The 27,391-nt window shown below is 39.6% G+C and overlaps 1 protein-coding gene across 4 annotated transcripts; it reads right to left on the bottom strand.

Moving 5' to 3' along the window:
* Positions 1–953: 953 nt before the first annotated feature.
* Positions 954–26,372, bottom strand: LOC109084766 (protein CutA homolog). Of its 4 annotated transcripts, XM_042724241.1 has the most exons (7): positions 26,055–26,366; positions 25,567–25,716; positions 6,818–6,966; positions 3,180–3,239; positions 2,753–2,798; positions 2,526–2,575; positions 1,438–1,819 (listed from the first exon to the last, which is right to left on the bottom strand). In XM_042724241.1, exons 3-7 carry the CDS (start codon positions 6,955–6,957, stop codon positions 1,717–1,719), a joined length of 399 nt encoding a protein of 132 aa, XP_042580175.1. In that variant the 5' UTR covers positions 6,958–6,966; positions 25,567–25,716; positions 26,055–26,366; the 3' UTR covers positions 1,438–1,716. The 4 variants fall into 4 exon arrangements, with proteins under 4 accessions (XP_042580173.1, XP_042580172.1, XP_042580175.1 ...); XM_042724238.1 differs by lacking the exon at positions 25,567–25,716 and having other exon boundaries at positions 960–1,819; positions 6,818–6,912; positions 26,055–26,369; XM_042724237.1 differs by lacking the exon at positions 25,567–25,716.
* Positions 26,373–27,391: the final 1,019 nt, after the last annotated feature.

Below are 27,391 nucleotides of genomic sequence, written 5' to 3' on the forward strand. Positions count from 1 at the left end.
TATGAAACACTGCATACATGTTATTAAAAAAAGAAGCTGTCTATACTTTAAAATCAGTATGTCATTGTAGGTTACTAGATGAGTGGTCAGATTAATGACTCATGACTGGATTTCAGCAAATCCCAACACACAAAAGCACTTCCTCACATCTGCACTTCTATTGTGTTTTCACAATTCTGGAAAACTCCATTTCAAAAGCCAGACGAGTGTGGACATATACCTTTTCAACAAAACCAAATTTCTCATTCAGCTCCACACAGTGAATTAGTTGAAACAGTTGAAATAGTTAAATTATTTGAGGGAACAGAAAGATTCAGATTTGCTCATTATTGCTAAACTGACTAGACAACATATTAGTTTGTGTAGATGTAGATTTTCTGTTAAAAAAATAAATAAAAAATAAAATAAAAAGATGTGTCTGTTCTGTAAGATACACACAAGCCAGACATTAAATCTGATCTATTTAGAAAGCATCTTTAGATATATTTATTTTTAATAACATTTACAGCAACTACAGTAAAACCCCTTTTTATCTTGATATTTATCACACCCATGTGCTAATGTATGGACAACTGTAATATTTATAATCCATTTTTTAGGATTTTTTTTTGGGTTGTTGTAGCAACTAATAAATATCTGTGTTGTTTTTTTTGTGATATTTTTATAAAAAGTGTTTATGTATTATTATTGTTGCTCCCAGATCTAAATACTTAAATTTCCCTATATTGTTGTTTTTGTTTAGGTGTGTGTGTAAGCCTGAATACACCTTCCTGATCTTAATATGATTTTTAAACATAGTAACTTACCTTTTAGATTTTTTGTTTGTTTGTTTGTTTTTTTGCTCTTATGCAGTGTCAGGAACATCAATATTTACATTTTATTGCAATATTAAAAAAATAATGAACTTGAAAATGAATGTCTTGTACCACATTTAATAATGAAAAGTGATGTTGTCGAAGCCAAATTTGAAGAGATTCCATTTATTTATTTTGAAATTAATGCATTATTAAAAAAAAAAAATAAAAAAAATAAAATAAAAACAAGCACTCAAATTTTGCTCAACCACTAGGCCTACATTAACACTTAACCAACCATTAGAAATAAGTTGTATAAATGAGCATATTTTAAATGAATTCATATTAGCTTTAAATTATACTCTTCATAATAAAGTAAATCATGAGAAAATAGTCAATAAATATATATGCTCGGGTCACTGAAATGGACCACAATAACAGTCTCATCCAATTATGAAAAGTATGAAAGGCATCTTGAAAATGATAAAGCCTTTAAAATGCCTTTCATGTGTTTTTTTTTCAGCTAATTCTTAGCTTCAAATATAAAATAAATATTTTTATTTTCTGCATTTCTCCTCTGCTTTGCTTGCTTCCAAATCTAGCCGTCTAATAACCCTGGGATACATTTTATTTTTTTTGTTCTTTGATATTTTTGTTTTGTTATTATTTTATTTGTTACTTTGGATAAAAGCATCTGCTAAATGCATACATGTAATAGTACTGGTAAAAACACATCAGAATCCCTTTCCACACCTCCATCCAGTAAATGTATGCACTGATCTTTATATTAACAGACATTCATTGTGTGGGCCAGGGTTCCCATTAACCTGAGAATTTGTGTTCATGTTCCCATATCCCTCAGTGTTTCTGTATAGTGAGCTTCCAACAAGAGAGCTTTTCCACTGTATTGCAGAATGATGTGTCAAATATCAGTGACGGCATCTTCCATCCACATCAAGTAATGCTGACTTCCATCATCAATAGGAAAACTGATGATTTCTGGAATGTCATATGGATGCACAGCTCTGAGGGAATACACAAATAAGCCCCAGTTAAATTAATGTAATTGAACATTTCAATTAAAAAAAAAAGAAATAACTGTAAATAAAACACCTATACTGTTCTGAAATGTAAGCTTTCTTTCAAAAGTATGGGGTCAGTAGGATTTTTTTTTTAAAAAGACAATACTTGTATTTAGCTTTTTTTTTTTTTGTGGGATGCTTTGTTGTCATGGAAACTATTATACCAGATGTGAAAGTCTTATACAACAGTCACTTAATTTGTTTCATATAACAGCCAATTTGATTTTGAACCCTGGATTAGTGATGCATCACCATATGCTGTGAATAACTCCACATGCACTATACATGTAATATCCCAAATCATGTGGCTTATTGAGAAGAGGTATGCTATTACTTTTTAAGTGCTTGTTTTAATGGTTTTTGCCTGGTGGACAAAAGGCAAAATCCAATAGGCTAAAACTGGAGAATGAACCTGAGACCTGAATATCAGACACTTGGGAAACTTTTGACTTGGGCCAGTAAGCACCCACCCAGAACACCCTAACAATGCATTAAAGAACACCTTAGCAACAGCCCTAGAAATCACATAACATAGCAATGCACATAGCAAAACAGATGTTAAGGAAATTATAGGAAAAATATAAATAAATTAATTAATTAACAGTGCATGTTGGGTGAATATGTAGCACATGATAAGAAATGTACTTACTTAATATAAGTCACAAGTCCCTGCACCAGAGATGTTCTTGTCCTCACAAGCTGTTGAATAAATCATTAATTTAGTATACATAGCATAACCACAATAAGACATGCAGTTATATAGAATAAGACATATAGACAATTTATAACTTCATTAAAGCATTATAAACATCTTTAAAAATAAGAACATTTGATTTGAATGGGAAAGCTTAAGCTTGATTAAATATATTAACACACCAACAGTATTTCTGAAGTATCCCGTATCTCTCCTTTCCAGTAGTACCTGAAATCAATACACAATTGATATTTTAGGTAAAATATATTTTGTAAATGCATACATGCACGTAATCCTTACTGTAACATTTTATATTTCCTTATATATATATATATATTATATATATATATTATATATATATATATATATATATATATATATATATATATATATATATATATATATAGTATCTTACAGTAAATTAAAAGATAGTTAAGGTTTTTCTGCTGTACATGCTGACCTGACACAACACTCCAGTTCTACAGTCCAGACAAGGTTATCTTTATGTTTTTATCTTTATGTTGTTGCTAAAGTTACACTTCAGGCTGCAGTGTTTTGGATTCAGAGATCATAATGGTTAATCATAAAGGTTAAACTCGCTGGTCTTACATAGTGGTAGTGCGAGGAAATATATTCACGCATGCTGCCAGCCTTTTCTCCATGATGCTCCTAACAGAGAGGGAAATAGAATTTAGCTTCTCTGTATTTGAATATGACTGCACCACAAATCAAAGGCACTCATCTGAATGCAAGTGTAATACCCTAGGCCTAGGGTCAACATATAGTTTTAACAGCAATACACATTTGCTTTATTCCATTAATAAAAATCAGTATCAAGAATTCATTACTGACAGGGTGATTACCGTTGATACCTCACTCAGAATGTTATCTATCAGACTTACATACAAACACAAACACACCCTTGAATGGAAGCTTGTTTCTGCCACAAGAAATGGGAATAAAAAAAAAAGGCTTTTTTTTCATCAAAATTCTGAGCTTATATCTTACAATTTGGACTAGGAGTTTTGTTCAGAACTGCTATAAAAGTTTGAATTGTAAGAAAAAAAATTTTGTTAACTCGCAATTGTATTGCATTTGCAACCATATCACTGAGAAGAAAAGCCTGATATAAACACATACTGTGAGAAAAGTCCTGATTCTGAGCTTATATCTTCCATACCCTTGAGACCCTTATATCTTCCATACCCTTATAGATTCCATACCCTTGAACCAAAAGCTAGTTATATTTTCCATAACAAGATACAGTAACTGTCTACAGATGGTATGGTGGTTGGCTCAGGAATTTGGACTAGATTGCGTGGACTATGGTTGATGTGTGTTGTTTCCAGCTCATTGTTTGGCTTGTAGCACTTCTTAGTTTGGCTACATCCCTTAGTTGTGCTGCCATGGCCTAGTCAAATGAAAATTTACCTGCTGCCTCTTTCCTTTCCTGATGCATCAGTCATTGCCTAATTCTACACCATGCTTATTATACTCCCTTCACTTTCTATTTCCTCAATCAACAGACCTACTGTATGCAGGATTCTTCTGACCGTGGCAAGATATCATTCCATACTCCAGACCTAAAGAGTGCACTCTCAAAAGATCCCATTATTGTTTGCCTACATTCCCTATTAATGGTTTATTAAACAAACTGTATGGAAATGGATTATTACTCCTGGATCAGAAAGAAGCAAATGCACCTTCACACTTGTGTGGTTTTGAACCTCAAGAACCGCTGCACTTTGATAAGCTTATTAGTCTGGAGTGCACTCTAATCACTTAACCACTGTAAAGTGCTCTTTAACAAGATTATAATGGGAAAATGAATCCTAATGCAACTGAGAGGGAATATGAAGCTCAGGTAGAGATGCTCTATGATATAAACCATGGTGAGGTTTTGCAAGTTCTGTAAAACTATTGTGAAATGTTATGGACAGTATAGTAATTAAAGAAAATATAATAATAGTTTGCTGTAATTTATGTGCCCATAGAAACAAGGCTGAACTGTATTTAATATTGCAGAGGACTATATTTTATAACTACATACAGTATTATTTTGGTTATAAAAACAACCAGCGGGGCCTTAGAAACTTTGCATCTGATATTTGTCTTATTATTGCAATTAATTGTCTGTTGACACAAACCACATGGCATCCACAAAAACTGGATGCAGATGACTGTATTTATCCTGCTGCTGGCAATATAAAGGAAGCTGTCAAAATGGGAAAGCTATTTAAGTATGTTGCTCAATTCCAGTGGTATATTTCTGCAACTATGTGCAGTTTTGTCACTAAACATGCCAAGATGTACAACATTTCACAAAATTTTGTGTTCTGACAATTTTACATGTGAACCAAATGTAGCCCACAGAACTGCGGTAGGTCCAGTCCTCAATGGCTACATTTACATGCAACCAAATAATCCGTTTGTAATTGGATTGACGGTTCAATCGGACTGAAAAGCCTTCATGTAAACACATTAAGCGATCCGACTGAGCTCAATCTGAATGAAATTTTGATCGGATTGAAGGGGGTGGTTTATTCCTCTTCTAACATGATTGAGAGTGCATGTAAACACTCGATCGGATTGAACCACGAAACTGAAAGAACTGCACATGCGCAATGACACAGAAATAACGTAATGACGTATGACGCACGGAACGAGCAGCTCTTCCCTTTGAATAAAGTATTGTATAAATGCATGTCCTGTCATTATAAAACTCTCATTTCACTCGGCAAATGTGAAGTGGAGCAGGTCAACCTTGTTTTGGATACTCATCCACAGGCAACCCGTTTCGGACGTGGGGAGGGACTTTTTTTTATGTGTGTGATAAATACGAGCAGCACAGCACATTGGTTTATATGTATATTTGTCCATAAATGGGTAAATATTAATTCTGCTGAATGGAGAATTAATAAAGAAACTGTGTAGGAGAGTGGTTATTATGTGCAAACAGTGAGAAACTCTGTATTATCTATATGTCACTTTCACTATTTGAGCAGTTTGCGCATCTATTCCGATTTGAAGCCTGTGACATAAACGTGCACATCAAGCCGATCACTTTACTTAGCATTCATGTAAACATCACTTTCAGATTCATCAATCGGAATTAATTCAGTCCGATTGAACCAAAAATTGTGCATGTAAATGTAGCCAATGAGGACAGAGCTAATTACATTAAAAAATAAAAAACATTTATATTATATTGAACACAGTTCTTTAGCAGTCTCAAAATGTTCTTTAAGTATATATATATATATATATATATATATATATATATATATATATATATATATATATATTCTATCCTGTTCCTATTGTCACAAAAAATGTGATTCTTTTAAACTCTAGTTTGATTATAGTGCATGTACTGTACTGCCTTTGTTCGTTGCTATCACGATTTTACATAAAAAAAAAATTAAAAAAACATCATAATTTAGCAGTAATAAGCTATTTTCTGTAATCTTTTGACCACCCTCATCAGAATGCTCTGTTTGAGTAAGTTTGGCGGATTGTTGACTTGGAAGTAAATGCCCACTGCTATGATTGGCTAACAGTTGTGTATGTTTGTCAACCTACTATCCTTCACAGATGGGCACTGCTGTTTTTGTGTTAAAAATGCATACTGAGTACATATCAAATTATGAGTTAAATTATCAGTTACTCACATTTGTGGTGTGGAGTTCCGAAACTCACAGAATGTTTTTATAGCACAATTACCTCTTGCATATCAAAAGATCAAGGGAATTTTGATTTCGCAGTTCATGACCTCTTTAAAGAACAAGCAAGTGGGTATTTTGTGCACAAGATTTGTCTTATACATTCAGGCATCCAATAAAAGAAGAGACGCCTCCTTTGTCAAACCTTTGTTTGTTAATGCATTTTTTTTATGATTATGATAAAAAAATCCAGTTGATCGCTAGATAGAAAAAAAAAAAAGGTTAACTTTGTCAGGCGAAAAGAATTAATAGGTTAGCGTTCTCAAGTTATGTCCTGGGGGATTTTTGCCAATGTAAATCAACTTCAGCTCAAAATAAGCTAATATTTACATGTAACAGAATACCATTTTTGTACTATGTCACTGACTGTCACATGCAAGCTGTAAACATTACACACCCTTGTCATCTGTTGCCTGAAGGCAAAGTATGTCAATTATTAGCTACAATGAAGCTTTTTCTTATTTCTAATCTTCTATATTTATTTCCTAGTGTGACTGTGTGTATCACTGTATGCATGTACAATACCTGCCAATGTCTCTAGCGGTTTGTTCTGTGGGACAGTTGACAAGCAGCACAGAGTGATATCCGGCCACATAGCTTCCTGTGACAGCAGAGTGAATCTGAACAGACAGTGTCTTCAACACAGGGTACAGGGCACAAATCATGACTAAAATCTACACATAAACAAACACAAATAGGGGGACAAAACAGAGAACATTAATACAGCTAAGAATGATGCACTAAAATATCTATTTATAGAATGAATGTATCTTTTCAGGATATTTTCCAAGTGAAGATAAATAAAATGCAACAGGGTATGAATGTACTCTAATATTATTTTCCTGAATACCTGTAATTAGTGTAACTGGAATAAACTGATGTAAATACTGGAGATGCATCTGCCAATACTATACTGCTTTTAGTCATTTTTGGATAGTAATTTAAAGGGGTCATATGAGGTTGCTAAAAAGAACATTATGTTGTGTATTTGATGTAATGCAATGTGTTTATGTGGTTTAAGGTTGTAGCCGCACTGGGTAGTACGTTAACGTTAGCTCAAATGATATATAGGGAATTTTAATAATTAATCAGGAATATGATTAATATATATATCTCGCGTAACAGTTACATTAAAATTATTGAAGATGAAAAATAGGTCAATTGTATATATCAATAACTCATTACAAGGCACTGTAATTTACTCATTAATATGTCAATATTCCATTCTTCATATCAATTAACGTGATATCTTTTACTGGGAATTAATGCAAATCATACAGTGGTTTGTCCAGCAAACGGCCGTAAGATTAACTTATCAACTTCAATAAAGTTATCACTTCTTATAATTCCAGGAAAAATAGTTTCTGGCCATGAAAACCATTCTCCCGTCCTTATAAAATTTAGGTTACTGGAAAGTAACAAATAAGCTTTGTAGCTAAGATCAAACATTTCATTGACTTCGTAATGTGAGCATTTTAGACAGAAGCAATCATGAATATATTGGCTTTTAATAATTGAACTAATAATACATCAAACTACGATTCACACAGAGTAAATATGCGTATAACAATACAAACAGTAAAAACAAATACAATACAAAACGAATAACAAAATGAGAGAGAGAGAGAGAGAGAGTGAGTGAGTGAAAGGGTGAGCGAGAGAAGGTGAGAGAGAGATCATGCAGAATGATCGCGCAGTATGGCAAAATCACATACAGTAACCTTTTTGAAAGACAACAACGAATCAAATCACCTTGAAAAGGTAATAGACAAACTTTAAGCAGCATTTAAATCTCTATAGAGAATGATACTTGCATGTGGGTATCTTTGTGCCTGATAAGAGCTGGGCGTGTTCTATAGTGAATGATACTTGCGTGTGGTCTCTTTCTGATTTTGAGTGTTTTATCGTGCGTGGAGTTACCAAAGAAATAATTCAAAGTTCGTCTCCCTCGTGTAGGGAGAGGCGAATATAAGAATAAAACTTAGTAAAGAAAAGAAAAGAAAAACGGAGATGAAAGCTCCCTAAGGAGCCATCGCGACAGACGTTCTCTCGACGAAGTGCCGAAACAAAAGAAAGTGCAACGAGAAAGTTCTGTGTCAGTCTCTTATGGAGCGACTGGGTTCACGCCTCTGTTTGCGCGAACAACCAATGAACGTCCACGATCTGAAGCGGGAAAAAGTTCCTTTGTCTCTGGGGAGACACCCACTCGAGTGAGTTATGGTGTTGTCAGAATTCAGCAATTATATTACAGCAAGATGGTAATTCCAGAATAATACATTTTACTGTAATTTCCTATGTATGAGTGGTTTGGTCAAAGCAAGACGGTTAAACAGATACCAAAAATGACAGGTAAAGGTAGGAGAAACATAAAGTTACATTCATATGCAGAATTACACACATTTAAAGTTTGATTAACACAATAAAATTGTAGATACTCCAATTTGATATGGAAGATATCTAAACACAAAAAGGAAATACCGTCAATACATTTAGGATATATTTACTTTCCTTTTTCCTTACAAGAATTCCTAGCGAGCTGGGCTTTTTCTGTTTCTCTCAGTTGGGGTAATAAAGTTTTACGATCTGGTCAGGAATTTAAACCCAGCCATGCTGGCACCAGGCCGGCCATTCAGCTTGCAGAGAGTTTGATTTACCTGCATGAGTTCAGGGGCTAAAAGCTTTGGGTTTTAGCCAAGGAATGTGCATTGTTTTAGATTCAACGAGCCATGATTCATTAATTCAGAAACCAATGAATGAATGAACTGCTCATACGCTACAGTCCCCCTTTTCGTCGGATGAAGTCCCTGTGTGGACATCATCGGACGGCAATCATCACGATGGGCAGATGACATGTGAATCATGATGGTTGTGTAGCAGGTGGATCATAATGGCAGGTGGTTCCTGGAGCTGAGGATTCAGCTTGATGAGGTTCGGCGTGGTCTCGGACTTGGCACCCCCTTTCCGGGGATTCTGTCTGAGACCTGTAGAGATGCACAGTGCAATGTCGGGAGTGGTCCAGTCTCGGACCGCAGATGACGGGTTCAGAACGTGCCGTCGAGACAGTGCTTGGAGGGCTGTGTCGACGGGAGCAATGTCAATGTTTCGGGACCCCCTTTCCTCAATCCAGAGTTCCAGTTCTGGATCTAAGGTGAAGTTGTAATTCTTGAAGGATGGGAGTTCCAGTGCTGTCTGGTACTCTTCACTTGGAAAATGGTATAAGGCCAGGTCGTGAAGGTAGGGCGTGGCACCTTTCGGTACTTGAATCCCCCTATTCGGGTTGGGCACGTTGACACGGCTGGTTGTGTCATGCTGGTCGTAAGTGAGAGTAGCTGTACGCACGGGAGTGTTGACGAGCCATATGTCACCTACAATCTCTGCTTGCGTCTCTGTGGCTTGTGTACGAGGCTTGGATTCGGCAGGGCAGTGTGTGTCGCTGACCAGGGTTTGCAGCCCGCAGATTCCTTCAGTGTTGTTTCTGAGGAAGGGTTTGCTAAGGCAGAGATAATGAATGTCTTTGGTCAAAGTACACATGTGCAGGTTTGGGGCCAGGTACAGCTGTGTGTCGCTGTCGTGGTAGGACACCACATCTGGAATGTGTGTCTTGGTGTGGGTGTTGCTTTTCCAAAACCTGACATTGACAATGTCTTTAAGTCTGTAGACTTGGCTTGACTCACTGATGGGTTGGTTCAGGAGCACATCCACTTCCCTCTGCTCGGGATTGGCGTGCCGTAGGATGGCGCTACCCAGAGAGTAGGCCAGGTGTATTTGTAGGGTGGCTGAAGCCAGCACAGTTAGCACAAGGCTTAAGGGTATCATGTATGGTGGGATTCTACCCGTGGTTAGGCTGTCATTGGAGCAGTTAACCTCCCACAGCATGTCTGTCGTTAGCGCTGTAACCAGCTGAGTCTTGGCAAAGTAATTCTGGAAGGCAGTAAGCAGCGGTTTCATGGAGTTCACAGCCTGGTTAGCTGCATTGACACTGGACATACCAATGTTAAACAGAGTTCTGGCGGCAGCGGCGGCTCCGAGCAAAGCTCCCAGGAACCGTTTGGAGTGGTGGTTGTGTCCAACTAACTCCACTTGTGTAACAGTCATTTTCTCACGTTGGCTGAACACGTGTTTGACATCGGCCTCAGCGTGAGTGAGGGAGTTCTCTGTCCATCGGGCACCTGCCCAGCTGTATTGGGCTACAGTGCTGGGGTAGTGTGGTCTGTAGTCGGTGGTCAGGAGTCTCAGTTGTTCTCTCGGTGGCAGCCGTCCTCTGGTTGGCTGACAGCACAGCATGGCGAACCACAGCAGCATCCTGGTACAGACAACAGGGAGAGAGAGACAAAAAGGGGAGGAAGAAACAAGCGAGGGTTGTCTTTGGTTGGACAGGGCAGTCTCTTTACTTCGTGGGCAGCGACTGGGTTTAGCTCGCCTTGGCCCATGTTTTGCCACATCTTGCTGTTGGCATGACGCTTGCTTCAGTGTCTCGTCCGTGGCTCTGGTGCTGCGTTGTGCAGCACATGATACGTCATGGAAATACATTGGCATTATCCCCCTTTTGCGCCGTGGCATTACAAGCCTTGGCATTGTGATGTCAGACGGTGCACAACCCACAGTGTTGTTCTGTGCACGCAGCATGTGCTTTGTTTCATGCAGTGGTCTGAGGCACTGGTTGTCAGTGAGTGTAGACAGCGTGCAAGGGTGGATGGAGGGGTTTGAGAGGTGGTTAAGCAAAGTCTTTATGGAGTTGTCAGAAACCTGCTCGTCTGCTATGTTGGTATTTGTAAACAGCGGAGCCAGCGTAAGCGGCTCTGAGGTAGGCAGTCTAGTTTGTAAAGTTCTTATGCTGTGTGTAATCAATTTAACCTTGAAAGTGGGTGGGTGGGTTGGGAGTGACCACAGCCTGTTGTTTAGTGTGCCAGTTTTGGCGAGGGTGTCAGTTTGAACATTTAAGTCCTTGTCGAGACCTGGTAGCTTCGAGTGTCCTTTTACCTTCTTCCAGTACACAGTCACATTGTGTGTTTTTGTGATGTTATCACGTTCCTGGAACAGGTGTTGGTGTTTGACTGGCTTGTTGTTTGCAGTTTTGAAAACATTCTGTTTCCAGCTCGGAAGATGGCACACAAAACTGAGTCTGGCATAGTTAGAGTCTGTACATGCTTTGTTCAGAAAGATGTTGAATTCAGCTGGTGAGTTGGCGTAGCTGAACGGGCACCTGTTGAAGGTGAACTGTCGGTTGCCAAATGTGAATGCCAGCTTGTGTTGGTTTTCCGGGTGCACCAGAATGGTCCAGAATCCAGAGGCCACGTCAAGTGTAGAGAAGATTGTGGCTCCTCTGATTCGGGGTATTTCTTGTTCTAGCTGGGTCATGGGCCGTTGTGACAGCGGCACCTGATGATTCAATTTCCTGTAGTCAATGGTGGGTCGCCATTCGCCGTTAGGTTTGAGGACGGGCCAGATGGGGGCTGAGTAGGTGCTGTTGCGTGGACGGATGACACCTTTCTCAAGCATAGATTCGATGATCTCCTGCCCTGGTTCGTGTGAGGCGATGGGAATCTTGTACTGTTTGACAAAAGTGGGAGGAGCATCAGGGTGCGTAGGGATGTGCACCATGTGGAGGTTGGTAAGACCACAGTCTAAAGAGTCTTTGGCACAGGATTCTTTAAATTCATAAAGAAATTGTCTGAGTCCTTGATGAGCTGTATCGCTCTGAAGTGCATTAGCGTCTTGTAGAATTCGCTGCACTGGAGATTCAAAACCTGGGTAAGGCTCCTCCATCGGTGTGTCATCAGTCGGTTTGGTATTAAGAGGTGTAGCAGGTTCATCAGTCTCACCGACGCTCTGGTGGGAGACTGTGTATACTTCGAGGTGTTGGTCCTCGGTCAGCTCCGTTCTGCACACCTGGTCTTTGGTCACTGACATGACAGATGTGATGGTGATGAATTTGAAGGGTGCAGTGAACAATGTGTTGTCTGTACTCTTTTCGGGTATCAGTGCAGGTGGAATGGGCCCTATGACAGGTCGTACACGTTCAAAGTCATGAAAGTCATTGCTCACTAGCCATCCCAGCCGGTAGGCTTTGGGAATGTTGATGTCAGTTACCGTCCAGTTGTTGCACAGGATGTAAACTATATGAGATGACACTTCAGTGAGGGGTGTGGCTTCAAGTGTGAGTCCAAGTTCCACACATTCAGGTGAGGGTTGGAAGAAACCCAGCGTGTGGTTTAAGGTTTGACCACATCGCATGTTGAGCCGAACAGCGACCCCTTTGGTGTAAGCTGGTACCACCATTCCCTGTTCGTTGACTAAGGTGCAGAGGAGCGAATTTGAGCCTTGGTTTGTTGTTGAGGCTGTGTACCCATGGCTGGCTGCTGGGGTTCCCGTGAGCTCTGTGACCTGGCAGTCTGGCTCTGTGGGAGTTCCCGTGACCTCTGTGACCTGGCAGTCTGCTTCTGGTGGGAGTTCCCGTGACCTCTGTGACCTGACAGTCTGTCACCGGCGACCTGTGTGGCTGGAGGGGAAGAGTTTCTCGCACTTGAGCCTAGACTTTTAGCTGTTTGAAGTCCAGTAAAGGTTCAAAGCGATCTAGCAGGTCTTTGCTGATGAGGAGTGGGTAAGTGTCCATTGGTGAAATGTACACAGGATGTACTAGACTCATAGGACCAATCGTCAGGTGAATGGAAGCTACCTTGTCAAACTGGATGTCATTCTGGCTGTATGACTGTACATTCAGTTCACAAGTTTGAGGTGTAAGAGTTCGATCTTGTCTCTTAGCTTCAAATTGGAGTCTTTTGAAAAAGTTGAGATGAGATCACTGTAAGGTCTGATCCTGTGTTGATCAGGGCTTCCATGCGCACTCCTTTTCCTAACGTGATGTTCAGGTGGAGTTTTCGGCCCACCCCCTTTTCGACAAGGTTGCCCAGGAATGTTGTCATCGGGGCAGGTGTGACGATCAATGGGTGGTTAGGACCGGTCTCGTGTAGCTCGCTGCGGAGGCAGGTAGCCAAAACAGCATTTTCTGGTACCTTGGGATTGTGGTACCTGGTGTGAGGAACTGTGCTGTCTCATTCAGGGTGTGCAGCTGTCAGCTGTGGAGCTTGGGTGATGCTGTCACCTTGTGATGTGACAGTTAGCTCTGTGGTCTGTGGATGACGAGCAGTGTTCGGGGTGCTTGGCTCAGTCAGATGGCAGTTAGACAGGGTGTTGGTTTCAGTTCTTATGCTTAGACATAAGATGTCTGGTTCATCTTTCTTGTCTTCCTTGCGAGTTTTCATGTAAAGAAGCTCTTTCAGCACCCTCAGGATCTCTGCTGTCTTAGACGTGGCTGCCCTGTGTTTTTCTGATGTGTGCTCAGGATTGAGCTTACCAGTGTCGTGTCGAGAGTGGTTCCACTGCCGGCTGTCGGGGCTTTGTGTCCTGGACGGTGGGGATCGGCTCCTTTTGGGTCGCCGGTCCCAGAATCTTTCATAGCGTTTGCTCTGGTGCTTTGGACGAGCACCACCACGATTGTGTGGCCCTCTGCTGGCTTGGAGCGGTCTTGACTCTCTGTAAAAAGGTATGTGACTGTGGTGTTGTGGGGCGCCCTCTAGGGTCAACTCCGAGCAGTGCTCAGAGACAGAGTAGATTGTGGGGTTTTTCACAGTCTTTTCAGAAATAAGCTTTTGCTTGGTGTAAGCTTTGTGGGCTAAGTCCCGTAACTCTTGTGTAGACATGCTACACGGACACGCTGAGACTCCGAGATGAAAACTCCAACTGGCATGTAGGTTTCGGAGGAAACAGAGTTTTAAAGTTGACATTCTGTTCCATACCTGGTTCGTTGCGTGCTCCGAAGTAGGCTTTCCGTAGTTGACTGTAGAAAGTCTGTGGGTTTTCAAGTCGGCCCTGTTTGAGGTCCATAGCGTTAAGGAGCCCGTGGTCTGAGTCTGGATCAGAGAATTCAAGAATCAAAGATTTTCTCAGTTGCTGGTAGTCCACTTTGACAGTCTCTGGTTGACGATCCAGAATCCTATGCACATCACGGCGGGACGTGATTCTTAACCGGTACAATTTGTCCAAAGCTGTCACGTTGGCGACAGTTTGTAAGTGAAAGTCAATGTCTTGTAAATAAGCGTGAAAGTCATGACCTCCTGCAGGATCTGGATTGAACGTAGGGATGTTTCTGGCTAGCTTGTCAAGTTCTCGGGGAGCTGTGCAGGGTTTAGTGGCATGCGTTCTCTGGAAGGGCTCTTCCCCCTCTATTGCTGACAGGTGTTCTTGGAAGCTGGCTGGTGATGTCTTGAGCCATGGGCTTACGCCCCCCTTTTCAGCTCTGGGTTCTTGGCTGAAAGGGTTGGAGTGGCGGGCCGGGAGAAACTCTATGGTGTGTGTTTCTCTGTTCCAGCCACTCTGTAATCTGTAAGAATGTTTCAGTTCAGCGTGAACAGTGTCAAGTTCATCTTGGAGCTCGTCTCTCTGCAGAGTAAGCTTGTCGATTTTAGCTCGGGCCGCTTGCAAGTGTTTTTCGCAGGCCCTGGCTTTAGAGTCTCTTTCTTTCAGTTCAGTCTTTGCTCTCTCTAGGAGAGTGTCACATTGCTGGAGTTTTTCGTTGAGTTCCTTTTGGGCTTCTCTCTCCAACTGTCCTCTTTGGTCTGTGTCGAGGCGAAGATCTTGCAGGGCATTTTGAAGTCTTTCTACTTCTTTCTGTAGCTCTGGATCTGTGGTGTCCTCTTTCTCGCGCTGGTTCTGGGTCTCGAGGAGGAGCTGATCAAGGCGACTCTGGGTTCGGGCCTGGTCCTTCCAGGCCTCCTCCGCTTGAAGCATAAGTGTTGTTGCTGCTTGCTGTTCCAGGTCGATGTTGCTCCATTCGCTGAGCCGTGCCTGGGTGACGAGAATGTGAACTAGGCTTCCGAGGATCCTAGCGAGCTCTTTGTAGTTGTAGCTTTGGGTTGTATCGTGTGCCATCAGTTCATCTGGCTCGGTGTCCAGTTGCTCTTGGGTTTAGGTGCTGCAGGTTACTGGCGTCCTTGGGCAGGAAGGGGGTCGTCACTGCTTTCAACCATGTCGAGAGGTTGCCCCCGTGGACTGCTGGACTGGATGAACGGAACATCCTGGCTCACTGTAGGTGAGAGAAACACAGCATACATACATACAAAGAGACCAATGCAAGTTCGTTCTACGGTTAACGAGCTATACTCATACGGGCTATGCCGTTTATGAGAATTTTGGGGCTAACTGATGCAAACAGTCAGACAGTTCGCGGAGCCAATTAACTTGGGTCAACGAAAGACCTGAAATGGAGATTTGACAGGCAGTAGCCTAGCGGGTCACGTGATGACACCGGCTGCTGGTTGTCATTCTACTGTTTAGCTTCCTTGGTGGCTCTCATAGGTTACTGTCTTTCTGTGAAATGAAAGAAACAAATCACAACAGAACAAAGGACAGAAAAGATCAAAGTGAAACAAAACACTTGAAATGAGATAAAACAGTAGTAACACGATATGTGTTAGGGAGAATAAGGAGGCCTAAGCCTACTGCTAGGTTTTACGATAGGGCCAACAGGTGAGTGGGGCTATCGGGGTAGGAAACCTAGGAAGATGGTGTGGCTTGGAGAAGAGATGGGCCAAACACTTAAAATATATCCGGGGGAATATCTAATATTCTGTGGCTTATAATAAGTGGATGGGTTTTTATCACATTTCGGTAACGCTGGTCGGGCAACCTTGCTCACTGGAAACCTGAGATGACTGTCCAATCACCAAGGGAGTTCTACAATCAAATACACAAAGGATGAACAAGGGAAACTTAAAGAGAATTAAGGCTTGTTTGTTTAAAATCAATTGAGTAAATATATATGTAGAAATGAGAGGTAACAGCTTTACCTAATAATGATAAAACAAAAAGGGAATTATGATAGTGATGGTAATTATCAAAATAACCTAACCCAAAAGAGAGAAGAAAAAGAATCAAAATCAAAATAGAAATAGACAGGATGAAACATAGGAGAAGGCCGCAGTAGCTGGTTTTCACCACAAGGGGATGAAACTCCCTCTCTGTGCTTCACCTGGTAAACAGAAAACTTAACTCAAATTTAAAAATTCAAAACTGGTTTAAACTGAAATTTAAAATAAGCAAGAAGAGAGCTGAAAGCTATGAACCGACTTAACAGGAGACGGCCACTAGATGGCTCACTTCCTTCTAAGTGGGTCAATCAGTGATTAACCTGAGACACTTAATTTACACTATTAAACAATTAAATTTTAATTCAAATCATGTTTGAACCAAACTCAAAGTAAGTGTGAACAGTCAAAGGCAGGAAAATTTGTCTAACATAAAATAATATTCGCACGAGCAAAGCTGTAAATGCAAATAATTATTGAGAATTTAGACGGGCTAATTCAACAACCACAGGAGAAAAAAAAAATAGCATTATCTGAAACGGCCACGAGATGGCGTAATTGCACTCATGCAGACTGAAGTCAGAAGGCAGGGCGTAATTTGAGACTACTAAACCCTTAAAGGACGCCCTCTGGTGTTTAGTTAGCGGAATTACACCCTAGTTCAGTGTGATTTAGAATCTGAGCGTTTGTCAGCGCTGATTCTCCAACAGACAAAGGTTTGTACCTTTAAGGTGCTATACTGCACAAGAGCGTGAGGCAGGATTTCTTCGCTGCAAAACACGCAAATGTGAACAACAGGAATGGTCCGTCTGTTGCACTCCCATATACATTTATCAAAATAGCACTTATGATTTAAATGTTTTAGGTTTAAAATTGGGTAGCTAAGCCAATTTTTCGACCAGGAGTTTTATCGTTTATTTTTGAATATCACTGTGGTTAACCACGAATTCAATAACGATATGTAATTACAAGGTCTTTTAATTACTGAATCAAAGGAACGTCGCTCTGATCAGATTTACGTCTCGTCCTAAAAAAAGAGATTTCTTCGTCTTTAATAGGCGGGTTACTAATATTAAAATGTTCTCACTGCAGAGAGATCTTGATCTTCTCTTAACAGGACATTTTAACATTATACTGCAGTGTACTTGTATTTCTAGAAACTGTTAATGTGCTGACTGATCAGCTTTTTGCCTCAGTCAGTTAGGAGTGAGTTCGCGTCTTGCGACTTATCTCACAATCTCATAATTTCATAGCGCGCGTGCAGAAATTATTAATAACCATATAAACAGATTGAAACTGAATTGCTCATAAAACGAAGTTTGAAATGCCCGAGTTCCTCCACCAAAATAATGTAGCCGCACTGGGTAGTACGTTAACGTTAGCTCAAATGATATATAGGGAATTTTAATAATTAATCAGGAATATGATTGATATATATCTCGCATAACAGTTACATTAAAATTATTGAAGATGAAAAATAGGTCAATTGTATATATCAATAACTCATTACAAGGCACTGTAATTTACTCATTAATATGTCAATATTCCATTCTTCATATCAATTAACGTGATATCTTTTACTGGGAATTAATGCAAATCATACAGTGGTTTGTCCAGCAAACGGCCGTAAGATTAACTTATCAACTTCAATAAAGTTATCACTTCTTATAATTCCAGGAAAAAATAGTTTCTAGCCATGAAACCATTCTCCCGTCCTTATAAAATTTAGGTTACTGGAAAGTAACAAATAAGCTTTGTAGCTAAGATCAAACATTTCATTGACTTCGTAATGTGAGCATTTTAGACAGAAGCAATCATGAATATATTGGCTTTTAATAATTGAACTAATAATACATCAAACTACGATTCACACAGAGTAAATATGCGTTTAACAATACAAACAGTAAAAACAAATACAATACAAAACGAATAACAAAATGAGAGAGAGAGAGAGAGAGAGAGAGACAGTGAGTGAGTGAAAGGGTGAGCGAGAGAAGGTGAGAGAGAGATCATGCAGAATGATCGCGCAGTATGGCAAAACCACATACAGTAACCTTTTTGAAAGACAACAAGGAATCAGATCACCTTGAAAAGGGAATAGACAACCTTAAGCAGCATTTAAATCTCTATAGAAAATAATACTTGCATGTGGGTATCTTTGTGCCTGCTAAGAGCTGGGCGTGTTCTCTCGTGTCTTCCTGGGCGAGCAGACTCGCGCGAAGTTTCAAAGGTTCAACGAACGTGGAGTTACCAAAGAAATAATTCAAAGTTCGTCTCCCTCGTGTAGGGAGAGGCGAATATAAGAATAAAACTTAGTAAAGAAAGAAAAGAAAAGAAAAACGGAGATGAAAGCTCCCTAAGGAGCCATCGCGACAGACGTTCTCTCGACGAAGTGCCGAAACAAAAGAAAGTGCAACGAGAAAGTTCTGTGTCAGTCTCTTATGGAGCGACTGGGTTCACGCCTCTGTTTGCGCGAACAACCAATGAACGTCCACAATCTGAAGCGGGAAAAAAAGTTCCTTTGTCTCTGGGGAGACACCCACTCGAGTGAGTTATGGTGTTGTCAGAATTCAGCAATTATATTCCAGCAAGATGGTAATTCCAGAATAATACATTTTACTGTAATTTCCTATGTATGAGTGGTTCGGTCAAAGCAAGACGGTTAAACAGATACCAAAAATGACAGGTAAAGGTAGGAGAAACATAAAGTTACATTCATATGCAGAATTACACACATTTAAAGTTTGATTAACACAATAAAATTGTAGATACTCCAATTTGATATGGAAGACATCTAAGCACAAAAAGGAAATACCGTCAATACATTTAGAATATATTTACTTTCCTTTTTCCTTACAAGAATTCCTAGCGAGCTGGGCTTTTTCTGTTTCTCTCAGTTGGGGTAATAAAGTTTTACGATCTGGTCAGGAATTTAAACCCAGCCATGCTGGCACCAGGCCGGCCATTCAGCTTGCAGAGAGTTTGATTTACCTGCATGAGTTCAGGGGCTAAAAGCTTTGGGTTTTAGCCAAGGAATGTGCATTGTTTTAGATTCAACGAGCCATGATTCATTAATTCAGAACCAATGAATGAATGAACTGCTCATACGCTATAAGGTTCAAAAAACACATTATTTTCCACATAATGTACATTATTGTTACTCCTCTATGCCCCTTCTTCTGAAACACGTTGATTTTTACAAAGCTCATTGTTCTGAAAAGCGAGGTGTACGTTGATTGGCCAGCTATCCAGTGCGTTGTGATTGGCCGAATGCCTTAAGCGTGTCACCGAAATATTACGCCCCTTACCATACTGTGATACTGTGTGTCCCGGTGCGACGAGACAAAACCAATAAAACCCATTACAAACGAGGCATTTGTTGCATCCATTGTGGACATAATTACTGATTATAATGACTTATACTGTCTTTTTATGCATTGTGTTGTGTATCGCGCTGCGTGAACATAAAACCATGTCTGCATATGTGATCGAAGAAACGACAAACAAAAAGCGCTACTCTATAGTCTATACGATACAAAACTTTTCAAGCGTTTGAATCATCAGTGGCAAATCCTTTACATATGAAAACGTACTTACAGGCTGTGAGTCAGAAGCGCCAGACTGTCCTTGCAAAGTTGGAACTGCCCCACTTCATAGAAACAGACACCGGCATTTAAGGCTACACTCCCAGGAAAAAGTCCTCATCCTCCGAATAAAAGTTACGCCTTCTTTCTTTGCGTGAACATTTTGTGGGGCATTATAAAAATCTTTTAACTTTTATAAAGAATCTCTCTTTGGATTTGAGACTTTAGTCTTTGCAACTTTACAGATCTTCTTTATACACCAAGAGCTTGTAACACTGAAAATTTTTAATTGCATCATATGACCCCTTTAAAGAAAAATTTGTGTGGAAGATACTAAAACTTTATTTTTTCTTTCTTACTGAAGTTATATGGATAGTTTTCCCCAAAATGGAAATTCAGTCATCGTTTATGCCATTTCAGTCTTACCTCAGACCTGCATGACTAACTTTCTTCTGTGGAACACAATGATATTTGGAAGATCAAAATATCTGTGTTTGTGTTCTACAGACGAATGACATTGGTACAGGGTTTAAATTACATCAGGGTATGTAAATGACAGTTTTTTTTTTTTTTTTTTTTTTTGGTGAAGGTTAAAACAAACATTAAAAATTATGGACACCATTGATAAATAATGTACAAATTAAATTACTGTCCAGTTTTACTAAAATACAGCCTAATAATTGGCAGGAGTGATCATTTTTGGTACTTTCATCAGAAGATGGAAGGTAAATAAAGACAATTTCTAGCATATGACCCATGTTGTGAGATGTGTGAGGTTTGCTCTGTGTGTATATATTGTTTGATTTAGTTTAAATGGATTTCATAGTATTTATTCCTTTTAAGTTGTAGTTTTTAAGTTGTACAAGTCATCTATATGGAAATTTCATCTTGAACTTTTAAGAAGATTGTGGACTACTATGAGTTTAAAAATGACACTATCCCTCTGCTCTGAGCTAACTTTGCTAACTTGAGCCTGATCCAACTGATCCTATTAGCCCAGGCTAAACAGAGCTAGGCAAACGGGCTTGAGCCTGCTATATTCTCCTGGAGCTTGGGCTAACCAGCCTGAGTCTGCTACATCTTCCTGGAGCTTGGGCTAACCAGCCTGAGCCTGGTATATCCCCTTGGAGCTTGGGCTAACCAGCCTGAGCCTGCTACATCCTCTTGGAGCTTGGGCTAACCAGCATTGAGCCTGCTACATCTTCTTGGAGCTTGGGCTAACCAGCCAGAGCCTGCTACATTCTCTTGGAGCCTAGGGCTAACCAGCCTGAGCCTGCTACATTCTCCTGGAGCTAGGGCTAACCAGCCTGAGCCTGCTACATACTCCTGGAGCTAGGCTAGCGGGCCTGGCCTGCTTCATTCTCCTGGAGCTTGGGCAAACCAGCCTGAGCCTGCTACATTCTCTTGGAGCTTGGGCTAACCAGCCTGAGCCTGCTACATATTCCTGGAGCTAGGCTAGCGGGCCTGGCCTGCTTCATTCTCCTGGAGCTTGGGCAAACCAGCCTGAGTCTCACCCATCATCCTGGAGGCTAGGCTAACGGGCCTGGCCTGCTACATTCTCCTGGAGCTTGGGTTAACAAGCCTAAGCCTGCAACATCATTGTGGAAGCTGGGCCATACTCTACAAGATAAACTGGTACTGTTATTAGTCAACTTTACTATTAGTAAATTAATGACGATGGCATTTTTCTTAATTTTCTTATCTCTGTTGGTCACTTGGAACTTGAAACCGGGCACTGATCCTAGGATGAGTTGTTTTAATAATATGGTGGGCATACAGGATACCTACTATAGTGGCACAAAAACCAGTATTGACGTGCACCAGGAACCATTACACTTTTGTTGGAACCTGGACTTCTGGATAGATCTGTATTGGGATTTGCCTAAACTGCAAAAATTTTTTGCTTTGTATAATTTGTCTTTCTCAATTAATGACAGGCATTGCCTGGTTTCAGCATATGATAGGCCAGCTTCAAAATATACTGTGAAATGCAGATTGATTATTACACTACTCCTACTTTTATCTGGAAATGTGCAGCCCAATCCTGGCCCCTGTTTGCAATGTGTCTTGACCCCTGCTGAATTTACATCAATGCCTGGACTTAAAATTGTTCATCTTAATGTTCGCAGTAGGGCTGCACGATTAATCGCATGCATTTGTCATGCGTGTCTCATCAGTAAAGCCGGTTCCGTGATTAGCGGTAAATGTCTGTCACCTGTTTTCAAACGGGAGCGGCAGTTAATACACAGAGCCATAGTTCACTGACAAGCTACGCAATATTCTGTTCATAATTGAGATTAATCGCATTCGATTATGAACACGATATTGCGTAGCTTGTCAGTGAACTATGGCTCTGTGTATTAACTGCCGCTCCCGTTTGAAAACAGGTGACAGACATTTACCGCTAATCACGGAACCGGCTTTACTGATGAGACACGCATGACAAATGCATGCGATTAATCGTGCAGCCCTAGTTCGCAGTTTACTACCCAAAATGGACATGGTTAGAATTTGGATTGAATCTACAGATGCAGACATAGTGATAATTTCGGAAACATGGTTGACAAAATCAATTAATAATGAAGATATAAATGTGCATGGGTATAATGTTTTTCGCAGTGACAGGCCGAAGAAAGGTGGTGGCGTAGCTATCTATGTTAAGTCAAGATTTGGTGCATCAGTTGTTCTGTCTGAGTCTCTCTGTAAGCAAATGGAGTTTTTGGCCTTAAATGTTGAAATATTTAAGTCCCTTTCAATAACTGTTGTGGGGTGTTATAGACCTCCATCGGCCTCCAGGGAGGCTTTATCATCTTTAAAGCTTCTTTTGTCCAGATTAAACTATAGGGAACTTTTACTGGCCGGGGACTTGAATTGGGACTGGCTAAATGTTGTTTCTGATGAATTTAAATTTTTCTGTGATTCTGTCAGTCTTAGCCAGTTGGTAAATGTACCTACAAGGCCTAATCTCAAAAATCCAGATAAATCTACTTTAATCGATTTGATTTTAACAAATGTCCCACATAAATTTTTATCCATGGGTGTCTTTTGTAATGATCTGAGTGATCATTGTGTTATTGCTACTTCGAGAGGCAGTAAAATACCCAAATGTAAATCGCAAGTTATTAGAAAGAGGAATTTGAAAAATTTTAATGAACAAGCCTATCATCATGATCTATCTTTGATTAACTGGGGACAGCTAGGCCTGTTGCCTGACGTTGAGCTTGCCTGGACACTTTTTAAGGAGAATTTTGAGAAAATTGTAAATAAACATGCTCCTTGGACAAAGCACAGAGTGAAGGGACGGGAAAACCCTTGGTTTTCTCCAGAGTTGTCAGACATTATCCATCAGCGAAATGTGGCATGGGCTAAAGCTAGAAATGGTGATTCTGCCACTGACTGGTCCATTTTCAGACAACTAAGAAATAAATGTACCTCTCTTATCAAAAAGGCTAAATCAGAATATTATTTATCAGTCACAAGTGAAAACCTCAATAATCCACAGAAATTTTGGAAAGTCATCAAGTCTCTTTCTGTGAATAAAAGTAATGAAGCCCTCCCAAAATTTGTCTTAAAAAAACTATCTCCCAGTCTACGACAGAGTTGATGTCTTAAATTGCTTTAATGAGCATTTTGTATCAGTTGGTTCTCTGTCTGAGTCGACAGAAGTAGTCGCTGTCACTCCATGCACATACTCCTCAGTGTTTTCTGGAGAGCCTTTTAATTTTGTTTCTTTTACTGTGCAGCAGGTGCATGGAGCTCTTAAAGCGTTAGATCACAGAAAACCTCCTGGACCAGATTTAATAGAGCCTTACTTTTTGAAAAAGGCGGCTGATTTTGTTGCAGGGCCCCTTACAATTCTTTTTAATCTGTCAATTCAAAACAATGAAATACCATCAGTTTGGAAGTCAGCTTTTGTTACTCCCTTGTTTAAAGGAGGTGATCCAGCAGTTTTAACTAACTATCGGCCTATATCTAATTTGTGTGTTTTTGTCAAAAAATTTTAGAATCCCTTGTTTCAGACCAAATAAAAGAGTTTTTTTTATCCTCAAATGAACTCCTTTCTAAACTGCAGTCAGGCTTCAGGAAAAAGCACAGTACCATCACTGCTGTTACAAAAGTAATTAATGACATACTTGTCGCTCTTGATAGAAAGCAATTCTGTGCATCACTTTTTCTTGATCTGTCGAAAGCTTTTGACACAGTGGACCATGCTGTTTTTAAAGCAAAGGCTTCTTTGTCTGGGATTGTCTGATTGTGTAGTTTCCTGGTTCATGAATTATCTGAGTGACAGGACTCAGTGCATTAAATGTGATAGTCTATGTTCTGCATTAGTGAAGGTCCACAAGGGAGTGCCACAAGGCTCAATATTAGGACCTCTCTTGTTTATTATGTATATAAATGAACTTGGCCACAATGTGTCGGATGCTAATATGCATTTCTATGCTGATGACACGATTATTTATTGTTTTGGATCGTCCCCAGCTAAAGCGGTTGAATCTTTGCAGAAAGCTTTTGATGTGGTTCAACGTACGCTTATGCAGCTTAAACTGGTTCTCAATGCTGATAAGACCAAACGGATGCTGTTTAGAAATACTAAGAAGGTTTCTCAAGCTCCTCCTCCTGTGTTCACTTTGACTGGAAGTGTCTTAGAGGTGGTTCATTCTTATAGGTACCTTGGTATCTGGCTTGATGATGCTCTCACTTTTAAGCCTCATATAGACAACCTTGTGAAGAAACTCAAGCTTAAACTGTCCTTTTTCTTTCGAAATAAATTTTGTTTTTCTTTTAAAGCAAAAAAGCAGCTAGTCACTGCAACATTTTTATCTGTCTTAGATTATGGAGACCTGGTGTATAGGACCGCTTCAGCACAATGTCTGTATAAGATTGACACTGTTTATCATGCATCTCTGAGATTTATTACGAATTGTAAAAACTTGACCCATCATTGTGAATTATATTCCAGAGTGGGATGGCCATCGTTGTCCAACAGGAGATCAGGGCACTGGCATACTTTTATCTATAAGGCCATGCTTGGTCTTTTGCCATCCTACATCTGTAGTTTAATAACATGGAGAAGTGTTAGTTCTTATTCATTGCGATCAAATGATCACTTGCTGCTCATTGTTCCATTTGCCCGTACAGAACTGGGAAAAAGGGCTTTTGTCTACTCAGCTCCTTCTGTATGGAACTTATTGCAAAAAGACTTGAAATTATCTGAACTTATTTCCTTAAATGCTTTTAAGTCCAGATTGAGAGAACCAGAAATGACCTGTTTAAATTGTAAATGTTTTTAATTATTTGTATTGTATAACTTTCATAAATGTAATTTACTGTGTTTTTGCTGCCTCTTGGCCAGGACTCCCTTGAAAAAGAGGTTTTTAACCTCAATGGGACTTTCCTGGTTAAATAAAGGTAAAAAAAAAAAAAAAAAAAAAAAAAAAAAAAAAAATATGACAATGCATATATCTGTTGATCATGTAAACGTCTTTTTCAGAATAAATGCTTAACCAAAATATAGACCTGAATAAGAAAATGCTATGAATATAAACTTGGTGAGTGATTTAAGAAACCTGTACCAGACATAAGTGACTTTGCAAGTGAGGAAACAATCCTCAACCTCAGTCATTAAAGAGACAGATCACAGTTGATGGTAGCCATTGATTTGCAGCTTCTTTTTTCTTCTTCTCCATACTATGGAAGTCTATGGCTACCATCAACTGTTTGGTTACCAACATTATTAAAAATATCTTATTTGTTCAAAATCAGAAAGAAACCCATACGCGTTTGGAACAAATTGAGGCTGACAGAATTTTTGAGTGAACTTTACCTTTAAGTACTGCCAGACACTCAGCAGCTGATCTAGAGTAAGAATTACTGCTGAATGCACAACCGCATCTTTCAGAACCACAGAGGGACTTAAACGTGCATTTTTGTGCTCGATGTAAAAAGAACAGTTGCGGGATTATCCTGCGAAGACCTGAAAACATTGTATTTGTCACAAGAATGCAGTGTGCTTGTTCAGCTCTTTGAGAAACAAGGCTATTTAGTTCAGAAGCTGGAATTGCATTTAAATAGTAATAGTTCACATCCTGGCTCTTCCTTTTTTAAAAAAAAAAATACTTACTGATATTAAATAGCTTGTAAGCTAATTATTAACAAACGGGGCTATTTTTGGTGTTCCAAAGCAGTTGAACAAGTTTGCACAGAAACAGCAATCAAGTTTAAACAGTCTGTAGTGTTCAACTTGCTAAGCACGTGCCGCTTAAGTCTCTCAGTATAAATGTCACGTATGTAGAGGAATAAAACTGGATTTACCACGCAAAAGACAACAAATCCCGATCGGGGAACAGCCGAAGTCATTATGTCCTTGGGATACCGCTGGTACAAGCAGTCCGGTTTGTTCTCTTGCATAATGATTTCACAACACTAGAAGTTACATGGCCGGTGAAGTGCAGGCTACTGTACGCATTTTATATGAGGATCATCTCACTCGCATCGAAATCTGTCGGACAGTTTGGATAGTCCGGCCATTTCCCAAAGCAGCTGCGTGTTGCGCTTGATGCTGATTTAGTGACGCTCATATCCGGATACCGAGGCTTCCAATCAAGACCGGTCAACGGGTCTCATCATAAGAGGATTGGAAACCTAATAAACTTAAGTGCTGCTTCTGGCTGCTGGTAGTTTGTTATGGACTACAGACATACAAGTATTGTCATGGTGGCTTCTTCGATTGTTTAAATTCATCTTCGAAAGAATTCAGAAATTCACGTTAAGTCTTTACCAACACATATAAAACAGTTGTCCAAATTAAGTCCTTAAAAATGCATATTACTAATCAAAAATTAAGTTTTGATACATTTACGGTGGGAAATTTACAAAATTTCTTCATGGAACATGATCTTTACTTACAGCCTATCCTAATGATTTTTGGCACAGAGGAAAAAATCTAAATTTTTGACCCATACAATTTGTTTGCTATTGCTACAAATATATTCGTGCTATTTATGACTGGTTTTGTGGTCCAGGGTCACACTGGGTGGTGGAAGCAGGCCCGAATCTACGGGGGTGCTAGAGTTTTTTTTTTTTTTTGCTTGCAGATATGGCAAACTATCCAGTGCGTTATGGTTAGGGCGAGAATAACATGTAAACTACTTATTATTATTTGATATTGTCCAACAGTTATAGATTTCTAAGCCAATTGAAAGCTAGAAATTAGAGAAAAAATCAAGTTTAACGATTTTTATTTTTATTTTGTATTTTTAAAGAAGTCTCTTCTGTTCACCAAGCCTGCATTTATTTGATCCAAAGTAGGCCTACAGCAGTAAATTGTAGGCCTAGTAAATTTTTTTTTTTTTAATTTTGAAATATTTTACTAGGCTATTTAAAATAATGTAAATATATTTAAAATGTAATTTATTTTGATTTCAAAGCTATATTTTTAACATCATTACTTCAGTCACACGATCCTTCAGAAATAATTCTGATATTCTGATTTGCTGCTCAGAAACCATTTATTATTATTATTATTATTATTATTATTATTATTATTATTATTATTATTATTATGTTGAAAACAGCTGAGTAGAACTTTTCTTTGATGAATAGAAAGTTCAGAAGTTAGAAGTTATACAGTTAGAGCACCCTCACAAATT

The sequence above is a fragment of the Cyprinus carpio genome, chromosome B5, assembly GCF_018340385.1.
Source record: "Cyprinus carpio isolate SPL01 chromosome B5, ASM1834038v1, whole genome shotgun sequence".
In the NCBI taxonomy this organism is placed as follows: Eukaryota; Metazoa; Chordata; class Actinopteri; order Cypriniformes; family Cyprinidae; genus Cyprinus; species Cyprinus carpio.

What these genes read in the sequence shown, in the direction of transcription:
- LOC109084766 (XM_042724237.1), bottom strand. Translation starts at nt 26,150, where the DNA reads ATGCAAGAGAACAAACCGGACTGCTTGTACCAGCGGTATCCCAAGGAC. An exon ending in ACCGCTAGAGACATTGGCAG is followed by an intron (nt 3,240 to 6,817) that starts GTATTGTACATG and finishes CCTCTCTGTTAG; the next exon opens with GAGCATCATGGAGAAAAGGC. An exon ending in TTTCCTCGCACTACCACTAT is followed by an intron (nt 2,799 to 3,179) that starts GTAAGACCAGCG and finishes TATTGATTTCAG; the next exon opens with GTACTACTGGAAAGGAGAGA.